Below are 19,999 nucleotides of genomic sequence, written 5' to 3' on the forward strand. Positions count from 1 at the left end.
GTACATCCTAATTTTACTGTCCAGCACTACACAGCCACTACAGACCAGGAAGCAAACGGCTCCTATTACATCCCAGAATTTAATTCATTTTCAGTTTTTATCACTTTTTTAAACATCAAACCAGAAACAGGCATACTGTACATTCAAATGTCCTGGAGATCTTACCCACTAGGGGTCAGCATTACACAATCTATGCGAAACAACCTATTTAGAGTAGTGTAGGGGGAAGGACCATGGGAGATGTAGTTTTTAAAGATTAGTATTACGCGCCGTCACTTTTTTAATTAAGAGAGAGATTCATTTTAAAGCACACAAAAGAACTGTAAGAAAATCACGATAAAATATAATTTCGGATTTATGTTTTCTACCTCGTTTACTTCTCTGTTGTTTCTCTAAAGGGAGTCTTTCCCAATGTGACAGGAAGTGGGAAGTACAGAAGTCAGCTGAACGTCCCTGAGGTCAAATGTGTTTTTCAGTTCGTTTCTGTTATCATGGTGCATAATCATTGTGCTTTGTAGAAAGAAAATATACACGGGCGAAAACGCATGATTAGCAATGCATTTACAAAATATTTGTCACAGCCAGGTAAGACGTGGATCTGTTATGTTCGAGCAAGCACCGTAGTGGAAGGCGTTTAATCTTTTTCGTAATAATTTATTTAGCACTTTGTTCTATTTTGGGGTTTTATTTTAGCCATTTAGAATGAAGTCCATTGAAGGTGGCAATAGAAAAAGAGGACTGGTGTGATAACTTAAGAATCAACTGCGTATTTTTGTGATTTTGTTTTTTAAAAAAGCTTAAACATTTTCTATTTAAAATGAAGTGAGGAACAACGTTCCAGTATTGTTTTCCTTTATTTTTATTATCTCTTTTGTAACTGATCTCGTTTCTTGTGAACATAACAGCACCAGAAGAGATTGCTCCTTTCCCCCAAAATGCTTGTAACCAAGGGGATGGACAAAATAACGACAACAGCTAACAATATATTTATATCGAGGACCTAATAAGGAGTAGGGCCACCCTTTGCCTTCAGAACAGCTTCAATCCCCCTTGGAATGCTGTCATACAAGTCCTGATCTGTGTGTAGTGGGATATTGCACCCTTCTTCAAGAAGGAAAGCCTACTTCACTCTGCGCTCCAGAACTTCCCATAAAGGTTCAGTGATGTTTAGATCTGGTGATTGGGGAGGCCATGGAAGACCACTCTTGAATTTGTTTGGCAGTGTGTATGGAGGCATTATCATCCTGGAATATGGGAACATCATGAGGGAACAGTGTTTGCACCATAGGGTGCACCTGGTCCTGTAAAATGGCCTCATATTGCTTGGCTGTTATACGACCATGCAGAGCAATCATCGGACCTAATGACTCCCAGGAGATGGCTGCCCGTACCATTACGGATCCCCCACCATGTTTAACAGTTGGCAGCAGACATTGTGGGTTGAAGGCATCCTTTGGCTTTCTCCAAACAAACCCATCCAGATGTAGGAATTAGGGCAAAAAATGACTCATCAGACCATATTACTTTTCTCCATTGCTCAGGGGTCCAGGTTTTGTGTTCCTTACACCAGGTTATGTGTCTTTGTGTGTTGGCCTTGGATACAAGTGGTTTCTGAATGGCAGCCCTGCCATAAATTCCAGCTTTGTGAAGCTGATGATGTTAGTTTTTGTAGACACTGGGTCACAGAGGTGCTGATTCAGTTCTGTGGTAATTGTTGAGGCTGTACTCTACTCTGTACTTCAGCAACTCTCCTGTGAAGGGTCTGTCTGTCCCTGTCGGTGAGCTTGGACTTGTGACCACTGTTCCTCTTTGCTGATGCAGTTTGTCCATGTTTGGCATATGCTGTCATTATTTTTGAGACTGTTCCCCTTGACACATTAAATAACTTTGCAGTTTTTGTGACCAATGCACCTGCAATTCGGGCACCGCGTATTTGGCCTCTTTGGAACTTTTTGTTGCTTTGAAAACTCACATATCAGAGTGCTGATTGTCAGACCTCTTTTATAGCTGACAGATATTGCTAATTGGCAATCAACCTAATATGACTCACATCCGCAGCTGCATTTGTAATTGTGATTTAGTTACTTCAAAGTTAAACTCCTTTTTCATGTGGTATTTCCGTTATTTTGTCCACCCCCTGTAGAAGCAGCCCCTATTTTCCTTGTTTGCTAGTTACAAAATGTCTTCTTGTGGGTAAGAACTGGTAGTTAGTATTTGTTCGACTTAACTGGGGAGCTCAGAAAGGGACATGGTATTTCAGTATGGGTTTTTTGTCTAAAATGTCAAGATAGGTTGGATAGTTTGTCATTTTCAGCTCATCCTGTAAGCAACACAGTCAGTATCGCTTAGGCAGCAACACTGCCAACCTGAAGCCTGATCTCCTCAGAGCTCAAGAGGAACAGAGCCTGGTCAGTACTGACAAGGGGGACCTCCAAATGAAAGCTGAGTCTTGAATGAAGTTTTTCACCCTACATAAAACATTTAGAGGTTCTCTAGGTTGAAAAGTGCTAAAATAAATACAAGGAACTAGTATAATTAGCGCATGGTTGTTACTGACACGGGGTGCCCACAAAATGGTGGCTAATGAATGGCGATTAGAATAGCATTAATGTATTTTATCTGTGAAATACAGGAGCTTGTTATTTGTTAATGCTGTTTTTCCCATGTCCTTCAGGCGTGTTTCCTGTGAATGAGTGAGGAGGGGCAGACTGAACTGGGCAATGGGCTGCTCTGGTCTCTTGTCACGGCTTCGCCACCTCGGCTCCCTGTCACAGACGAGGCCCCCCCGGCGCTGGTGTGTTAGTGGTGCTGCTCACGTTACTCTGTGGCCAGGCGGAGGAGGCAGCGGGGCCTGGGTGAGCGCGGAGCGGCCGCGATGGTTCTGTGTGGAAGCCGCCCTGGGCCAGCAGGCGGGGGAGCTGGAGGCCAGGGAGAGGAGGCAGCTGGCCCAGCTGTATGAAGGCCTGATCCGGGGACACAGGGCCTGCCTGGCACAGTCCATCACCTTGGTGGAGTCCAGGCACCCTCGCAAGAAGGAACTGGCTCAGGTCCTGCTCCAGCAGGTCATGGCTTACAGAAAACTTCGAGAGGAGCTCAACGGAGGAAAGCCTCTAGCTTTCAGAGTGGGTCAGTGAGGTGCCCGTTTCTTCTCAGCTCTGGGTGTCGCTGTGGGCTCATTATGTACCATGTCTGCTAGGCTCCTCGGAGTAACCCCTTTGTTAGAGCTCTGATTTGTTATAGAGGGATACAGTGGACAACACTCCCTTCACAGGTGTTGACTTTTCACACAAGTGGGCTAAAATGTCAGACCAGTTGAGTGGATTGCTAAGCTTTAAGGCTTCCTTAGCACCTGATCTAATTGTACGCACACCCCTCCGGAAACCAGGAGGCAAGTTCTCTGAAGAGGGAGTGTTTATGAAGTGAAACCACTGTGGTTGGTTCTCCTCTTGCTGCTCCTGAAACTGTTTGCTGTGATTGTGCAGGGCTGTCTGGTCCCCCAGGCGCTGGAAAGTCGTCCTTCATCGAGGTTGTTGGGAAGATGCTTACAGGAAGAGGGCACAAGGTGTCAGTTCTGGCAGTGGACCCCTCGTCCTGCACCACTGGTGGTAAGTCTGCGACACCTAGACTGCGGTGCCGTGCAGGGAGTGTTTCTGGGGGCAATTGTACCTCAGATGCATCGGAGTGATGGGTCTGTGTTTGAATACAACTTGATTGCTCCTTCCACTTCACACTGACTGTAGACATTGACCTGCATTCTTATGATAATGTATTATCTCTTGACGTTTTGTGATCTGTTATGTTATAATTTTATCACATTGCATTTTTTTTCTTTTAAAAGCTATACTTAAAAAATGATTTTAATGTTCATTATAACTAGAAGTAGTTCAGGTGGGTAGCTGCGTCAGCATGTGTAGGCTGCAAAGGAACAAGTAATAGGTTTATTCCATGCTGAAAAAAAGAAGAAAGAAAACACAACATTTTGGCTGTGGAGCCTTCTTCGAGTATCACACCAAAGAAGACTCTGCAGCCGAAATGTTGTGTTTTCTTTCTTCTTTTTTCAGCATGGAATAAATCTATTGTTATAACTTGTCTTACTACAAGCTACAAAATTAAAGGCTGTTGTATTGTAAACATCATTACGGTGGCACTGTGGCTAAGGATCTGCGCCTGTGGCTGGAAGGTTGCCAGTTCAAATCCCATGGCCAGCAGAGGAATCCTACTCCATTGGGCCCCTGAGCAAGGCCTTTAACCCCAACTGCTCCAGGGGTGCTGTATAAATGGCTGACCCTGCGCTCTAACCCCAAGCTTCTCTCCCTGTCTGTGTGTCTCATGGTGAGCAAGCTGGGGTATGCGAAAGATGAATTCCTAATGCAAGAAATTGTATATGGCTAATAAAGTGATCTTATCTTAAATACCAGACCACGACATAGTTACACCCATGTGCATTAGTACCTTAACCAGTTAACTAATAATTAACAAATTTTCCTTCATTGTGGCTGTTTACAAGCTATTTAGAAGCTGTGGCATATAAGCTGCAATTACAACTCTCATACTGGTATTGGGGAAAATACTTCCTTATCCCCATTTTTTTTTCCATTTTAGGCTCTCTTATGGGTGACAAAACCCGCATGACAGAGCTGTCGAGGGACATGAGGGCTTTCATCCGCCCATCCCCCACCTCAGGGACACTTGGAGGGGTGACGAGGACCACCAATGAGGCAATAGTACTGTGTGAGGGGGCAGGCTATGACATAGTGCTGGTTGAGACAGTAGGTAAGACTTGCAGTATTGTAATAAAACCTAAAGTTTGCTGGCAGATGAACTCTACTGAGGGGATTAGCCAGGTTAGCAAAGCCAGACCTAAACACAGTTCAGCTTTGAAAAGAGGAGCAAATGTAAAATCTTAAACTTCAGTGGAATGGCTTTTGATAGAGCTTAATTAATTTATTTTAACAATTAATGATTTATTGACAAAAATCAATCAACTAGGAATTGCATGTGCAAGGGTTAATTCTTATTTTTTATGCTTACAGTATGTTTTTAACTTACAGTTTGTCGATGTTTGCTCAATGAAAATAGTCAGTCACTAAGTGTTGGAAACAAATTAAATATACACTCATCCCTCGCTGTATGAGCACAGTTGGTTCCAGAATTTTTTGTTCATAAATGTGAAAACCCATAAAAGCAACACGAAGCTCACATTAAAATCCAAGTAAAAGTGTCCAATTTGTTCCATGTGTTCATAATTGAAACCAGTTGAGATTAAGTACCTTTCAGAATGAAAATGGTTAATCTTGTGCTGCCAAAGAGAAGAAAGCCCATAAAGAATGAGCTATATGCTTGCAGATTGTATTAGCAAGGGAAGTTTACTCGTATAACAAAAATAGGTCTATGCAGTAAATGTGTTGCTCATTACAAGTGGGTACTCAGAGGTAAAGTGCATGTAACAAGAGGTGAGTGTCTATATGAGTTGTGAATGAATATATATTGATATGTGTAAAAACAGGCATAAACAATCATAAATGTGTATTAGAATAAATAGTATTTATTCTGGTTGTAATTTCTTTAGCAAACCTGCAAATTACTAGATTAAGCTTTTCATTTCACTGGAGCCGTATAAATGTTGATCCGTATAATTCCTGTAACAGCGCAAATAGTAATGCCAGCCACGCCTACTGAGCCTTGTATTTGTCAGCTTGAAAGTGACCGACTGGGTTGAGTTTGCTGTCCATCTTTAGGGTTTAGAGAACCCACAAACCCCAAATCCTCTTTGCTCCATTCAGAAATAAGTTCTGTTTACTACAGAGTCATTGAGTTATGTTTTGGATAAATAAGGATCACGACAGGCCAGTTTCTGTTCTCATTGCTCTTTTATTGCAGGTGTGGGGCAGTCCGAGTTTGCTGTGGCAGACATGGTAGACATGTTTGTGTTACTGATTCCACCTGCAGGGGGCGATGAGCTGCAGGTCAGTCAACCGAGGAACAGGAATTACACAGGAGGTTGCTGGAACTCAAGTTTGATCACAGCTGTATGACCAGGCAGTTCGGAACTAAATTTAAATCAATTCATTAATTAAATAATGTTCACTGTACAGCAGTATCTTAGCTTTAAATTGATGTGTTACTTTTTCATATAGCTCAATGATAGAAAACGAAATTTCTAGAATGATACCTGGGTCACAATCCACTATAATCCGTTTTAAAAAAGGATATGTGCTTAAATAATAAATTTAAATTTATTGAACATAGCTTGTTTGCGTAGCAGATAGCACTGCTGCCACACAGCTCCTGATCCTGGGTATCCAAGCCAATGTTTGTTTACATGGAGCCCTTATCTTTACTTCAAAGCAGCGTAACCCAATACAGTACATCCATGCCTTGATTAACTAATGTAGCTCCTTTCTCGAAAACCTGTTTGTAATGTTAAAATTTTTAACCTCCCCCAAAAAATCCCATTACTTTTCATGTAAAACCTTCCAAAATGTTTCCAAGGTCTAGAAAATCACTTATTTATTTGTATCCTAATGTTGGACTGGGTCGTCAGTTAGAGCACTGTTGTGCTTGTTGACGACAATTGCCCTGTTTTGCCAAGTACCTTGGTTATCAATATAAATAAAATGTGTAAAAAAGATAAGAATCAGACACACTGGGGACCTGTGTTGTAGTAGGCAGGTGTGGGAGGTCACGCCATGAGGATGACCTCTTCTGTTAGTGGACAAAGGACGTGTGCTCACTGTAGTGAAAATCTCTTTGTCGCGGGAAAAATGGGTATGAAAGTGCCAGATTCTTTGTCGCAAATATCCGTTAACCGGGTGCTTGGAAATTGAAGGTCGAGTGTATTGCAATTAATGTACATGTTCTGAAAACCATACCTGACAATTTCACCTGCACAGGGCATCAAAAGGGGGATCATTGAGATGGCCGACTTGGTCGTTGTGACGAAGGCAGACGGAGATTTGCTGGTTCCTGCGCGGAAAATACAAGCCGAGTACACCAGCGCTTTGAAACTGCTCAGGAAGAAGTCCAAGACATGGCAACCCAAGGTGGTTATAGTAGTAAAGGGGTGATTTATTCATTGTGAAATGTAGATATACTATGTACCATATGCATTTTAGAGTTTAATCACAACTTTGTGCTTTAGGATAGATTTTGCTTTAACTGGTAGAAAAGTATTTACTTAATAGAGATCACAGATGTGGAAAACCAGTCAAGAGAAAGTGATGGGAAAGAGGCAGGGCCTGTGTTAGCTTATGCTCCTGTGTGAACACCTGCCACACTGCACATCGTCATCAGGATCCTGTTAGCATCTGCTCTCTGGTCCTTTGTCGCCACCTAGTGGCACTGTCAGCTTCTCTTTTCCGTTTTTTTTCCTATTTAAAAACCAGTCAATTCCTCATTTACTCTCAACTCCAATTTGCTTAATTGGTTACGTTAAAGAAGCATTATGCTCTATGCCTAAAATATGCTATAAATCCTGTACAGGGCCTAAATTAATCTCCAGGGAGATGGTGCACAAACTTAGGTTTTGTCATTATTCATGTGAAATTGCTTGTTCAAAAACAATAGGGGACATTATGGTGAAGTGCTGGGATTAAGAGATTATGTCTTGAAATGAGTCCTCACGTATTCACACATGAAAACATAAGAACATAATAAAAGTTACAAATGAGAGGCCATTTGATCCACCTATCCCGTTTGGTAGTAACTGATCTCATCCAGCTGTTTTTTGAAAGAAGTCATATAGACTAAGAGACTGATATAGACTTACATATAAACTTCACCAGTATGGTTGGATAGCATGTTTAACACTTCTACCACCCTTTGTGTAAAGAAGGGCCTCCTGTTCTTGGTTTTAAATGCACTTCTACATAGTGGAGGTGTGCAACCTGGATAGGATGCTTTTTCAGGAGTTTGAAGCCCAAACAAAACAAAAGTATAATATTTTTATTTTGTTAATACTTTTAGAAACTTTTTTTAATTATACCCACCTGATTTGATAGCTGTTTTATTTGCATCTTGGCTTGCATCTACAAACACCTATGGGCTCTGATGCTTCGCCTCTTGATGCCTCCCAGGCCACGCAGCCCCATACAGGATGTTCAGCACACACTGGAGGAGGAGAGAGTCCCCGTCCAGCAACAGGCACCTGTGAGGCTGGCCTGGGACACTCGGTCAATTGGGAATCTCAGTCACAGTCGGCTAGTGACATGGCCCAGGCTCGAAGATCACAGAGCTCATCTAGTGTTATGAGGGACTCTCTTACTCCGTTGTGTCATTCCACAGCCCCCTGTAGTCTTTTCACAGGATAGACGGGCATCTTTACCAGTGATGTAATGCTGAGTGCTGCGAACGTCAGACAGCAAATGTATACCTGTGCAGTAGTCATCCTTCACTACCACACTGCTGTTTGTATGATTATTTTTCTCCTTTTTATATTTCTTTTGGTTCTGCCATAGACCTACTACAAAGATATAACTACTCCAACAAACAGAGAATTTCCTACTACACTAATTACTACTTCACTCGCACTCCTCTGTGACTACTACATACAAGACGTTTGCGTCTCAGACAGGCTTGGCTAACGCTTCATGCTAATACACCCCCTAACAAAGCAGGTGGTTTGGAATCTTTTTTTATGCGTGCAACCTGGAATTATGGTCCTTCAGCAGGGTTCACTTTCACAACAGGCAGTGTGATGGATAGTGTGCAAGGTTAGTGTAGTGTTGTGCTTTTCTTATTAGAGGCCAACTGGAATGACAAAATATTGCAAGTACTTGTCTTGAATCAGTAAATCAGTGTGCTGTTCCTGCCCTGCGAAATTGCAGTTGCCACACAGATTTTAAATCTTCCGTTTACTTTTGCTCTCCATCACTGGGCTGCCTTAGATAAAGAGGCATTATCTGGACAGGCTGATAATTCAGCATTTAAGAGTGCATTACAAATCATTGTATGTAATGATTTGTATGCAAAAAAAGGGTAGTGAGCTTCAGTCACTAATAATGTTTCGAGTTGAAATTGGCCATTCCACATCAGGTGAGTGTAACGCAATTAATTGGTGATTCTAAATTAAACAAAAGAAATGCATCTTCAAGTGCATGACATTTGGCTTGAGAATGCTGGCTAAATTTACATGGTCTTCCAGGGTCTGTAAACATTTGTGACAAAAAACGGGATTTGAGCAGTAGCAGCAAAAACATAAAAGATGAGCTAACATGACTAATCGGTGACAATCAGGACCGAGGAGCGCAAAAGCAGTGTTACGTAATTCCACTAATTTTGAGTTAAAGTGGAGAAAAAAAATCAGATTTGGTCTTTTGGCTATGGAGAGGTCTATTGTTAGGGAGTTGGTAGGAGAGCAGGTAATGGAGCAGGTTAATACAAGTAGTATTCGTGCAGTGTTTTCACGTGTTTGAAATTCTCAACAGGCAGTTTATCCTGCTGTTGCAGTGAGTGTCTTGTCTTGTCCACCACTAGGTGGTGCAGGTGTCCTCCCGTACGGGGCAGGGAGTTCCTGAGCTCTGGGCTCTGCTGACCGAGTTCCAGGAGGCCATGCTGCGGAGCGGTGAGCTGGTGTCCCGCAGGCAGGGCCAGCAGAAGGTGTGGATGTGGAACGTGATCCAGGAGAGCGTGCTGAGACTCTTCCAGGAGCACCCAGCCGTGCGGGAACAGATCCCCGAGCTGGAGCGCAGGGTCACCAGCGGAGCCCTCTCCTCCGGACTCGCTGCAGATATGCTGCTCAAGGCTTTCTCAGCAGGGCACTGACAGGCCGGAGTGGAAGCAGAGCTGCAAGCAGAACGTCAGCCTGGGGCCGTTTCCTTTCCATCCAGAAACAACACTTTCTTGTTTTACTTCAGGAGCAACCAGGTTCTCGGACATCTTTTAAAAACCAGGGGGGAGAAAAATTTTACTCAGAAGTTGTCTTGTTTTTATTTCAGTTTTAGGACATCATTTCAATCAAAATGAATAAATAAAAAAGTATTAAACCTGAGTTCTTGGGAAACTGTCAGTGGTCCTACAATTTTTGCTTTACTTTAAATACAACTTTGAAAACAAACACTTGTATTACCGTTTTGAATCTAAAATCTTGACTCCTTTTTTTTAAATATACCTCTTCGTACGTTCAGCCTTTGGACCTATGTGTTGTATCGGTGTGATATCCATTGCCATGTACTGTCTTCAGAAGGTTAGAGCCACAAAGAAAAACATCCTTATTTGGAAAAACGTTTTTGTTATTGCAGTTGTCCATGGTCTTCTTTAATTTGGAGTTGCAGGTTGTGTATTAAGCCCCCTCACTGATTATTGATTAAGTTGGCTCACGGAGGTGAACCCTGACTCGTGTTGATTGTTGTGCCAGCTTGCCATTTTAACGCCACTGAGACTCGCTGTGCCTTGTGGGACAGTTGGTGCCGATGCTAGCACAGCTTGCAGTTTACACAGCAAACCAAGGCTACCCAGCCCATGCCTGCCACAACATCAGCCATAATGCACCACCCTTTGAGTACCCATGTCACACGTTTCCCACGATGAACCAGCAATGTGTCCTGACTGAAGGACCACACCTGGACCACAAGCTAGCACAGGGAGTGGTTGTGAACTTTAGTCTCTACCTCAGTTGCTTGACTTTCATGTGTCTTCAAGTCCTGAAGGGACTTCGTTTGTTAGGGCAGAAGGTTTTGGGCCGACTGTAGTATTTGTGCCCATCTGTTGAACCTCATGGACTACAGAAACAGTTGGTTATATTATGGTGTTATTAACTCTCTGGCTTTAAAGTAGAATACAATATCCTGAGAAATGTTTGGGGGACTTTTAACTCACACAAATGACCAGAACACTTCAGAAGCTCTCAGTGGCTATTTGTTACTGATCCTTATTATATTGCCAACACAGGCTGGCATTTAACTGAATAATTAAACTGGAGAATGCTTCTCAAACGGCATGGGTCCCCTGGTGATCCACTGAGCTAACTGCCTAAAGGTGTTAGCACGTGATGAACTAGATTTAATATACTGGCGCAGCATTGTGCTTTTGTAACTGAGTTTTACTGTGAATTAGGTTCACTCTGCTTCTCACATCATACATATTGAATGAGCACTTGAATCAACATCAGAATAATATTTTACTTGAAACAATGTTAATTTGCAAGAGACCTGGGCATTGTTTTAAAGGCAATAGTCTTGCTGTGTTGTATTGAGAGTATAAGGAGTCCACAATTTGATTGTTTGGTTGCAAATAGGTAATGAATCCTAGAATCTCACAGAGCCATTTCATGAGATCTCAAACAGTCAGCATCCACAGTGTGGACTGGTTTCTGTCTGCTATGCTTTCCATCTTAATTTCCACTTGTAACCCCAGGCCCTTGTTTCACATGGTTGAGCTTCTACAAGTGCCTGGTCTTGATTTTGTCAGTAGAAATTGTGAATATTTGATCTAAACCTTTTTAACTTGCCTCTATGAGAGAAAATGGTACTTTGCTCTGGTATTTACCATCTTCTATTTAACTCCTTCTTTCTCGATGCACCATCTTTAACTATTCTGACAATGTGCTTTCTCTTACTCTGTCTAATGCTTTTTTGTGATTAGGATTTGTGGCTCAGTGTATTGTTCAAACTTAAAGTATTATTCCCATATGAAATATTTTTCTTTTTATGGATGTCGTTCCAATTAATTTTTGTCACTTACACCACATCTTCCTGGGAGCTGACTTGCTAACCTTGGGGCTCAATTGGCTCTCTAGCAACCCTTTATTTATTTTACAGTATGCAGTGTCATGTGAAACCAGTTCAAAATATATGTTTCCCATAAGGCAAATACAGTGATAGTGTGATATTTGTGGCCCTTTGTAAAGACCATAACATCAGTATTCCTAGGAGTCAAAACTTTGATAAAACAGGAAAATCATTTTCGTTCAATGCTGGCTGTTTGCCATCACTGATTTACTTGGCTCTCCTTGATTTAAGGCCTCACAGGAAAGAGAAAAAAGGCTCTTGAGATAATCACCGGAGTTATTGCGAAGAGGGGAGCTTGATTGACCTCTGTTAATGCATTTATGTGAATAATTACCAAATCCCTTTCTTTGTACATTTTGGAAGATGATATCAGGATAAATCCTGCATGGTGACTCACTGCTATAGGGAAGATTGCTGCCAGCTCCAAAGAAATGAAATCCAGCTGCTTCTCCAGTGACTTGCGTGCTAGGCGTGTTCCTGAATAGAAATCAGAGCCGGGTAAGTCAGGCTTTTCCCCAGTTACCCTTAGAAAATGGATGCCTGGGTATAGATCCATCCTCAACATTTAAAAATGGAGTTATTTCATAACAAATCAGCTTGGGTTTTTCAAAGTTGTTTGTAACATTATTGTTTTACAAACTCCACTTGGGTCCTGTCAAGTATTTCACTTTCCACAATTATGAAATATTCAAAAACAATTCAGCTTCAGCTTAAGACAGAAAATTGAATCTGTTTAGCCCAAACTTAAATTGCCTGAGCTGTCTCACTAACTGGATTCAGCTGTTTAATTACTGCATCCCACAAATATATCCTGAGACTATCGTTACAATATCCTACTGGCTACAAACAGAGAAGATGAACAAAATTCAGTAAAGTACTCTAGGAGCCCTGTTGAAATTAGAGGTTGGTCTCCTTTTTTTGAGATTTTAGTTGTGTTCTTTACTTCCTGCGTAATATTTCTACCTGACTGAGAGTTCTCTTTGTCTCTGAATGGATGGAACTATCTTCCAGCATTTAATATCTGTTAGGTATTCTGTCTCGATTGGATCAATGCAAGAGTCTCACAGAGTTAGTCTGTAACAACTTCTAGGAAAGTGTGCCAAACCATTGTGGTCCAGCAGCATGCAATAGATATGTGGAAACATGAGAAATTACAAGAGAAGAGCACAAGGTAATAGACTTTAAGGTCATTTGGGTGCCAGTAGACAAGACATAGCAAAGGAACAGTACTGATACTGTACAGCCTTTGTTTAACTTAGTGAATGACTTATGGGTGATTTCTGACTTTGGTTAATATAATCTCCTCCTTGTAACCTTAAGCACAGTTTTTGATCATGTCAATAGAGACATTTTACTGGGCCTTGCAGAAAGTAAATTTAATGGTCACTAGATCTTCCTTTTGTTTGTTTGGATTCTATTGAACTAATAGGGACCTATTTGTAAATCTTGGCTATGTAACATTTGAGGATTTGCTGGGGATTTCAGCATCAGTGTTGATGGTACTTAAATGAGAAATTAATCAAAGTTAGAAGCCTGGGTGTTATTTTTGACCATATATTGTCATTCAAAGCACATGGTAGAAACAGCACATAATTATATTTTTCTGTGTAACATTGCCCAGTTAAGATCCTTACTCTGTTTGATACTGAAAAATGAGTTATGTTATGATTATTTCTTTGCCAGTGGTTTGCCCAGTGTCAATTGATGTTTGGTGCTGCTCCTATTTCTTCCTGTCATCTGCAGATTTTATCCGTTTTTTTAACTGTAGCACAGTTGATCATTGGATCCTTGTGGTAATCTGCTAATCACCTCCCAGTTACAGCTCTAGCTTGTCCTTTACTGACAAGACACCAGGAGGTGCTTTTTTATACAGATGTTTGTGGGAACAAACTACCCAGCCATGTTGTTGAAGTCACTACCCTAACTCATGTTGTAAATAATACCTATATGTGGGAGGAAGTCACAGCTGCACTTACTGTCACAATAGTGACTTAGCGTTCTGTCCAAAGGCTCATAACATGCCTTTTGATGGTTGCTGTGATGTCAGGATCGTGTGAATGCACTGGAAAATCACACTGAATGCCAATATATTCTTGCTTTCACTGTGACAACATCATCCGTTTCCTATAGAATAAATATTTAAATTAGCATTAAAGTATTCAGTAACAGTGCAATGTATTTCCGTGTAACTGTTATTATGACAAATTTGATTATGCTGAATCAATTCATTATGTTGAATATACCCCGTAAAAATGAAATAATCTGTTGTCACATTTTCACAATCCACACAGTCTCCCTGGATTCCCACAACTTTCAGTCCGAGATTTAATCATTTCATATCAAAGGTTTTCTGGAAATTTAAATATACAGTTTCATAAGCATTACCTGTATCTATTATTATTGCTGTTGTGTATTCAAAGCCATACAGGTTTATAATTGCCTTGTTCTCTTTTGTCCTGTTTTGCGAACGGATGAACTATAACATTCCAGTGTTCCCTATTTTCAGTTCCTGCTGAAGGATGCTCATGAGTTGTGTGAGTATGACATCCTTCATGTGTTTGAATACTTTAGAAAAATCCCATCAGGCTTGGCTGACTGAACTGGAGGGGGAGGATCACAAAAGCCAGATCCAGAAATTCTGAACTGGAATTTAACCAGGGCACCAGGGTTAGAGCACCTCCTTTTTGCGATGGCGACATCTTTAAACTTCAGCCTTTGAATGAACAAGTTGCCCTTTTCAGCACAGTTGAGCACAGGTGTGAAACGAAAGCTGTTGAATCTTTTGCCCTTCTTTGAATTTGTGAAGAGAACTTTTTTCACTTGTCTATTCTGAGAATTATTGTCCTAGATAAAAATGTAGGCCTACGTGTTTTCTTGAATAGTCCAGATGCCCTCTTTGCCTGTGCCCATTCTTTCCACATGCCCTCTTCCTCCTTGGGCAGAGGTCCAGGTGGCCTTGTTTTGACAGAAAGACCAGCTGCCAGTGGACACAGGACGCATCTGGCTGCCACACTTAGCCTTGTTCTCTTTAAAACTGTCATATCTGTCGCTGCTTTTCTCCACAGAACAGCACTAACACCAGCGTTCCTGTAAAAGAGAGTAAGCATTTTATCTGCCCAGTAACATCTGCATGGGAATTATGGAGAGCAAAACAAGGGGGAAAGATTTCCTGGTACTATTTTTGTGTGTGTTTGAGAACACAGAAGTACGCACAAGAGGGCAGAGAATGTTTGGTCGTGACATTTTGTTTTTAGGTTGCCAAGCGCCTGTCCAGAGAGACTGAGAATTCGGTTTGTGTAAGAGTGGCTATACAGTTGGCACGTATTGGTAACAGTTCATTGCAAACGTTTTTTTTCTACTCTGGCCAGTTTGTTGCTGGCAATGTCTCCGTTTCATTAGCTGTGAGAAATAAAGCAGGTTGGCATAATTTTTCGCCTGACCTTCAATGATTAGTTTGAAAATGTGATTCTTCTTTTTTTTCTAAGCATAATTCTGAGTAATCTTGCTTCCTTTTTTACACCCGGTAATTGTCCAATTACTGTATGAATTTAACACAAAGAATGTGTACGTACCTATTAAAATACCCAATATTGAATTATGCAGCTTTTGGTACACTAACCAGTATTACTGAAATCATTTGAGACTGATAATTTAATGCTGACAAAATATTACACTGAGCTCTTTCCATGAAACAATCCAAGTATTTCCACACATTTTATAATCTTTCCCCAATTCTAATTATAAACTAGATTAAAATGATACCAATAGGAAACATTAATGCAAAAGGTGGTCATTCTGACAGTACTGCCAGAAATTTAGATTTTAAGTTCCACAGCTGGTTATATCACCACTGACTGTAAATCTCTTGATATTGGTGTTTTAGCGTAATCTCATAAAACCTTCAAGCATGCGGCTCTTCATGATCCTGCAGTCAAATAAATATATTTTGTTATTATTCTTTTATATTGGATCGTACAAAAAGTTCGTTTGTTTCTGGCTTTGTAATGTAATGAAAAAAAAACAGAACGAGCGCTCACATGGGTAGAAACCTTCTGAAGTTAGAAAAGGCGGTATTTCCATTTCTGGGACAGCGAATAATTCACTTTTAAGAATGACATTACATACAGTAACTGAAAATATCAAAATGCAGAGGAGAACAGTCGAGCTGGCTGGTTTCTATGTGAATCTTCATTCGAATCCTAGAAAACCGTGTTTTGTCCTGACCAGAAGGTAAATCCTCGGAGCTTGAGGTCGTCCCAGATTGATGTTTAAAGCCGTTTTGCCAAGTTGCGGTAGCTCTTACCATCGCTCTGTACGACAAGAGCCATAGGAGCGCTGGTGTCAGTGGAGCAGATGGGAACCTACTTTAACATCTCAACCACAAGGCCGCTGTCCTGGCAGCGCAACAGACCTACAGCACAGCACCAGGTTGCTGGCAGAAGGAAGAAGGTCCAGGTGTCCCTCCTGCAAGCTGCAAGCTGTGAGGAGGACAGAGCGCTAATGATTTCATCATTGCTGCTTCTTGCACACGATGGAAGGGTAGAGTTTACCTCCTTGGACTGGACGATTTTGGATCATGTTATTTATGAATTACAGAAGCATTTTTTTCCCCACTGTACAGGCGGATGGAAGATAGGAAATATTGCTGTTCATTTAAAGCTGAAACTAATTGCTTCTATAATATTTTCTGTAGGTCTTGGTCAGTAATGATATTCTGCATAGTCCAGAAAGATTATACCTAAGACTCCTTAGGTGATAATTATTTGTATAGTGATCGGATCATTTCTAAAATTAAAATTTTCCTTTACTCCAAGAAAGAAGGTGACATTGGGGAAAAAAATGACAAAGGAGAGTGGATTGTTTTAAACTATTTCTGTGGTGATAGAATGCATGTACAGTGTCAAAGAATATGTGTCACTCCCCAATATAATTATGGGAATGGGAATTACAATCCTTGTTTAATCAAAAGCAGTCTTTTCTGAAATAACCACGAGTTTATATTGACCGATTCAATGTTTTTGAGACAAATTTGTGTATGAAGTAGAAAAAAGGATAAGAATTAGCACAGTTAATGGGGTAATTAGAATCAAGTGGTTTAACAATTGGGTGACAGGTAAAAGGGGGCAGGGTTTGTGCATCCCTGTCCTGTATACTGGCCAGACGCTTTGTGAGTTTTTTGTTTTCCATACACGTTAAAGGAAACATGTCAAACCACGATCACCAAAAATTTAGAGGATCTCAGAAAAAGAGTAGCTATTGCTCATTGCTTTAGAGAGGGTTAAAAAATCATTCCTAAACATTTGGGGCTGCATCTGTCCACTGTCAAACAGTCTACAAATAGACAATATTCAACACCACTGTGACTCTACCAAAGGCCAGTCTTCCTGCCCAGATCTCTCCAAGAGCAGCACAGAAAATCATCCAGGACATCAGGCATAACACAATAGTAACATCTGAGGATCTGGGGACCTCTCTCTCTCTGTGGCTACTGTCAGTGTTCATGTCTCAACCATGAGGGAAAGACCGAATGGAAAAGGATTTTTATAGGAGGGTAGCCAGAAGAAACTACTGCTCAATTACAAGAATGCTGCTGCCTATCTGAAGCTCAAAAAAGAGCACCCAGATGAGACACAAGCCAAGGAAGTGGGTTCCTTGGACAGATGAGTCAAAAGTCTGACTTTAGGGTCTCCATGAGAAATGTTTTGTGTGGCCAACACCAAACACTACCTTCCAACAGAACAATCTTATCCTGACCATCGAGCTTGCTGATGGGAGTACCATGGTTTGAGGCAGCTTTGCTTAAGAAATCCCAAAGTATCTGCTTCAAAAAACCATCTTCTTAGCTATTTTCTGAAACATTCATTCCCTTCATCTGCTTTACCCAAGGGCCCCAGATAGTGCTCTCTTGTGCCCAGAAAAAGAAAGCTTTGCAAATTAACTTTGCATAAAAAATTGATTAGGACTCATAGCTCTTCTGCTCTCTAAACAGTAGAAAAGGAGGTCTTTCAGTCTATAAATATTGTAATTCAACTGCAGTGTGAACCTCAACACAATACCCCTGTGAAAGTGTTTCAATAACCGTGTCCTGAAGGAAATAGGGGTTGTGAAGGTGGTGTGATGGGGATTTTGTGAATGTTTGCTAGTCTTAAATGGGCAAGGACTGTTGTCCAATTGAACTTACAGGGAAGTGAATAAATCTCTCCTTTTACAACTGAGCTAAATGTGAACCTGGATTTGATGATGTGATTAGATGGAGAAAGTTGAACACGAATGTGCCCTAAATCCCTGCACATGGCACCCCTACTTGAACATGCCATGATTAGGAGCTATAGTTAGAAGGCTGTGCTATTTACATCGTGCCTTCCAGCAAATTACCAACTTTGAGCATGTTCCTTATCCACAGCCCCATCCATACCTCCTTATAAGAGGCTCTGCAGTGTAAAGGTCCAACCATTGCCGGTTTTAAAAATAAAAAAATGACTATACACTGCATTCATCATGTGGTTGCCCGGGAATTTTGAGGAATGGAAGAGAGAGATGCAGGCATTTTACATTTCCATTTAAAAGAAGGTGAAATCTTACAAAACATACATATTTATGTAATTTAAAAAGCTGAATAATTGGCATCAAAAGAAAAGGGTTGAAGGCCATCTGCCTTCCTTGTGTTTATTCCCCTCACGCAGATTTCTGCCTTTAGATATCAACCTCTTCCAGGCAGCTGCTTTTTACTGAGTGAGGGTCAAATGACTATCTGAACACCTTGGCAACAATCGCTGTGCTGCTCCTCGAGATACTCTGAACCATCTGATCTCTAGCCTGTACAAGTCTGTCATGTAGGATCTGTTTGTTTGCTTGAAGTGCTGCTGATGTGGGCGTAGATCTCCTCAGTCGTGTCCGTGCACTTACAGTACAGGAATATGAATCTCCAGTCTTGGGCTGCAATCTGGTTCTCAGAATGCAAACATAAAAAGGCTAGCTATTATTTGATAGGACCTAAATCAGTAAAACACCAGTGTATGTTTTTCTTTGAACATTTACTTTGTGCTTTGTAAAATGTACAAGGTCTTTTGACTATTATGTCTGTTTTCACAAGCATTTCTTCAGCAGACCTGCTTTTTTGCCATTTTCCATACATGATCTCTGTAAACCAGGTTTTCTTATAAGAAAGAGAGACCATGCCGAAAACTTATATGCTGAACACCATAATGCACATGTGCATTGAACATTGGAAACAATCTGATAGTAAATACTGTATGTCTTGTAGTTAGCTAGTTTGTATTGACCTATTTGAAGGTGCTTTTTGACAATGAAAATTGTAATGAACGTTTATAACCATTTTTTCATTTACGAAGAAATAAAGTCCTAATCTTGGCAATGAGTTTTCTTTATCTTTACCTGAAAATGTATTGTCTTAGAGATTTCCTAATTTTATGTGTTTAAGAAGTCTTCACACCGAACCTCGTTGTATATCAGGAAGTATACCACAGGACAGTTTGGGCAACCTCATTTTAAAACATACGTCTGGCTATTTAATGGTTAAATTCCAGGAGCACATGGTGTATTTTGAGCCTGTCATTTAGTTAGAGATTTATGGTATGTTTCCTAAGATATATTTTCAGTTCCTGACTCCAAATATTTACTTAATTAAAATTGCAGTTTTAATACATTCTGAAATTAGGCTAGAAATATTACAATTATGCAGTTAGTTAGATCCACTGTGTAAATGAAATCCTATAAACCAAGCAGAACCTGCAGGAAGTGAGTTTGATGCACCATCTCTAGATCATTTGAGTATTTTTAAGGCACAATAAAATCTAAACTATTTACATAGGATGGTTTTATGAAACGCCCCTTTCTTTAAAATTTAAGAAGCGGTTTAAGGAGAAAGTTGAAAAACTGAATACTCGTGTTACATTGCACGTCTTTCTATACCAAGAATGTGATGACATTTCTGATTTTAAGAAAAATGGTCCTAAAGGAATCTGATTGATGCAAGGCGATTGTTTTTCTTTTTTTTTTACTGCCCGACAATAACACGTGGATGATCATTTTGCGTTTACTGCTCAGTTCAATGCTTAATATCACTTGCGACGATTGGTACAGCACATTGCTGTTACAGTACAATCACAAGCCTCACCTGTCCCCTCTTTCAGAAGGCATGTCGGCTGATTAAAGTGATCCAGGGGGAGGGCGCGACTTTCTTTTGTTCATTCGCAGACAACAAACGTACAATGGTTCAAGGCTTTAAGCCAGGGTACCCCTTATAGCCTTAA

General features: G+C 40.8%; 1 protein-coding gene across 1 annotated transcript; it reads left to right on the forward strand.

Annotated features, from left to right (window-relative positions):
• The first annotated feature begins 430 nt into the window (after positions 1 to 430).
• mmaa (metabolism of cobalamin associated A) lies at positions 431 to 10,054 on the forward strand. The gene is made up of 7 exons (XM_088923011.1): positions 431 to 585; positions 2,675 to 3,126; positions 3,483 to 3,605; positions 4,603 to 4,773; positions 5,881 to 5,966; positions 6,894 to 7,043; positions 9,475 to 10,054. The coding sequence occupies exons 2-7, from the start codon at positions 2,721 to 2,723 to the stop codon at positions 9,760 to 9,762; spliced, it is 1,224 nt and encodes a 407-aa protein (XP_088779137.1). The 5' UTR covers positions 431 to 585; positions 2,675 to 2,720; the 3' UTR covers positions 9,763 to 10,054.
• Positions 10,055 to 19,999: the final 9,945 nt, after the last annotated feature.

This window comes from Atractosteus spatula, chromosome 1, assembly GCF_055471065.1.
Source record: "Atractosteus spatula isolate fAtrSpa1 chromosome 1, fAtrSpa1.hap1, whole genome shotgun sequence".
In the NCBI taxonomy this organism is placed as follows: Eukaryota; Metazoa; Chordata; class Actinopteri; order Semionotiformes; family Lepisosteidae; genus Atractosteus; species Atractosteus spatula.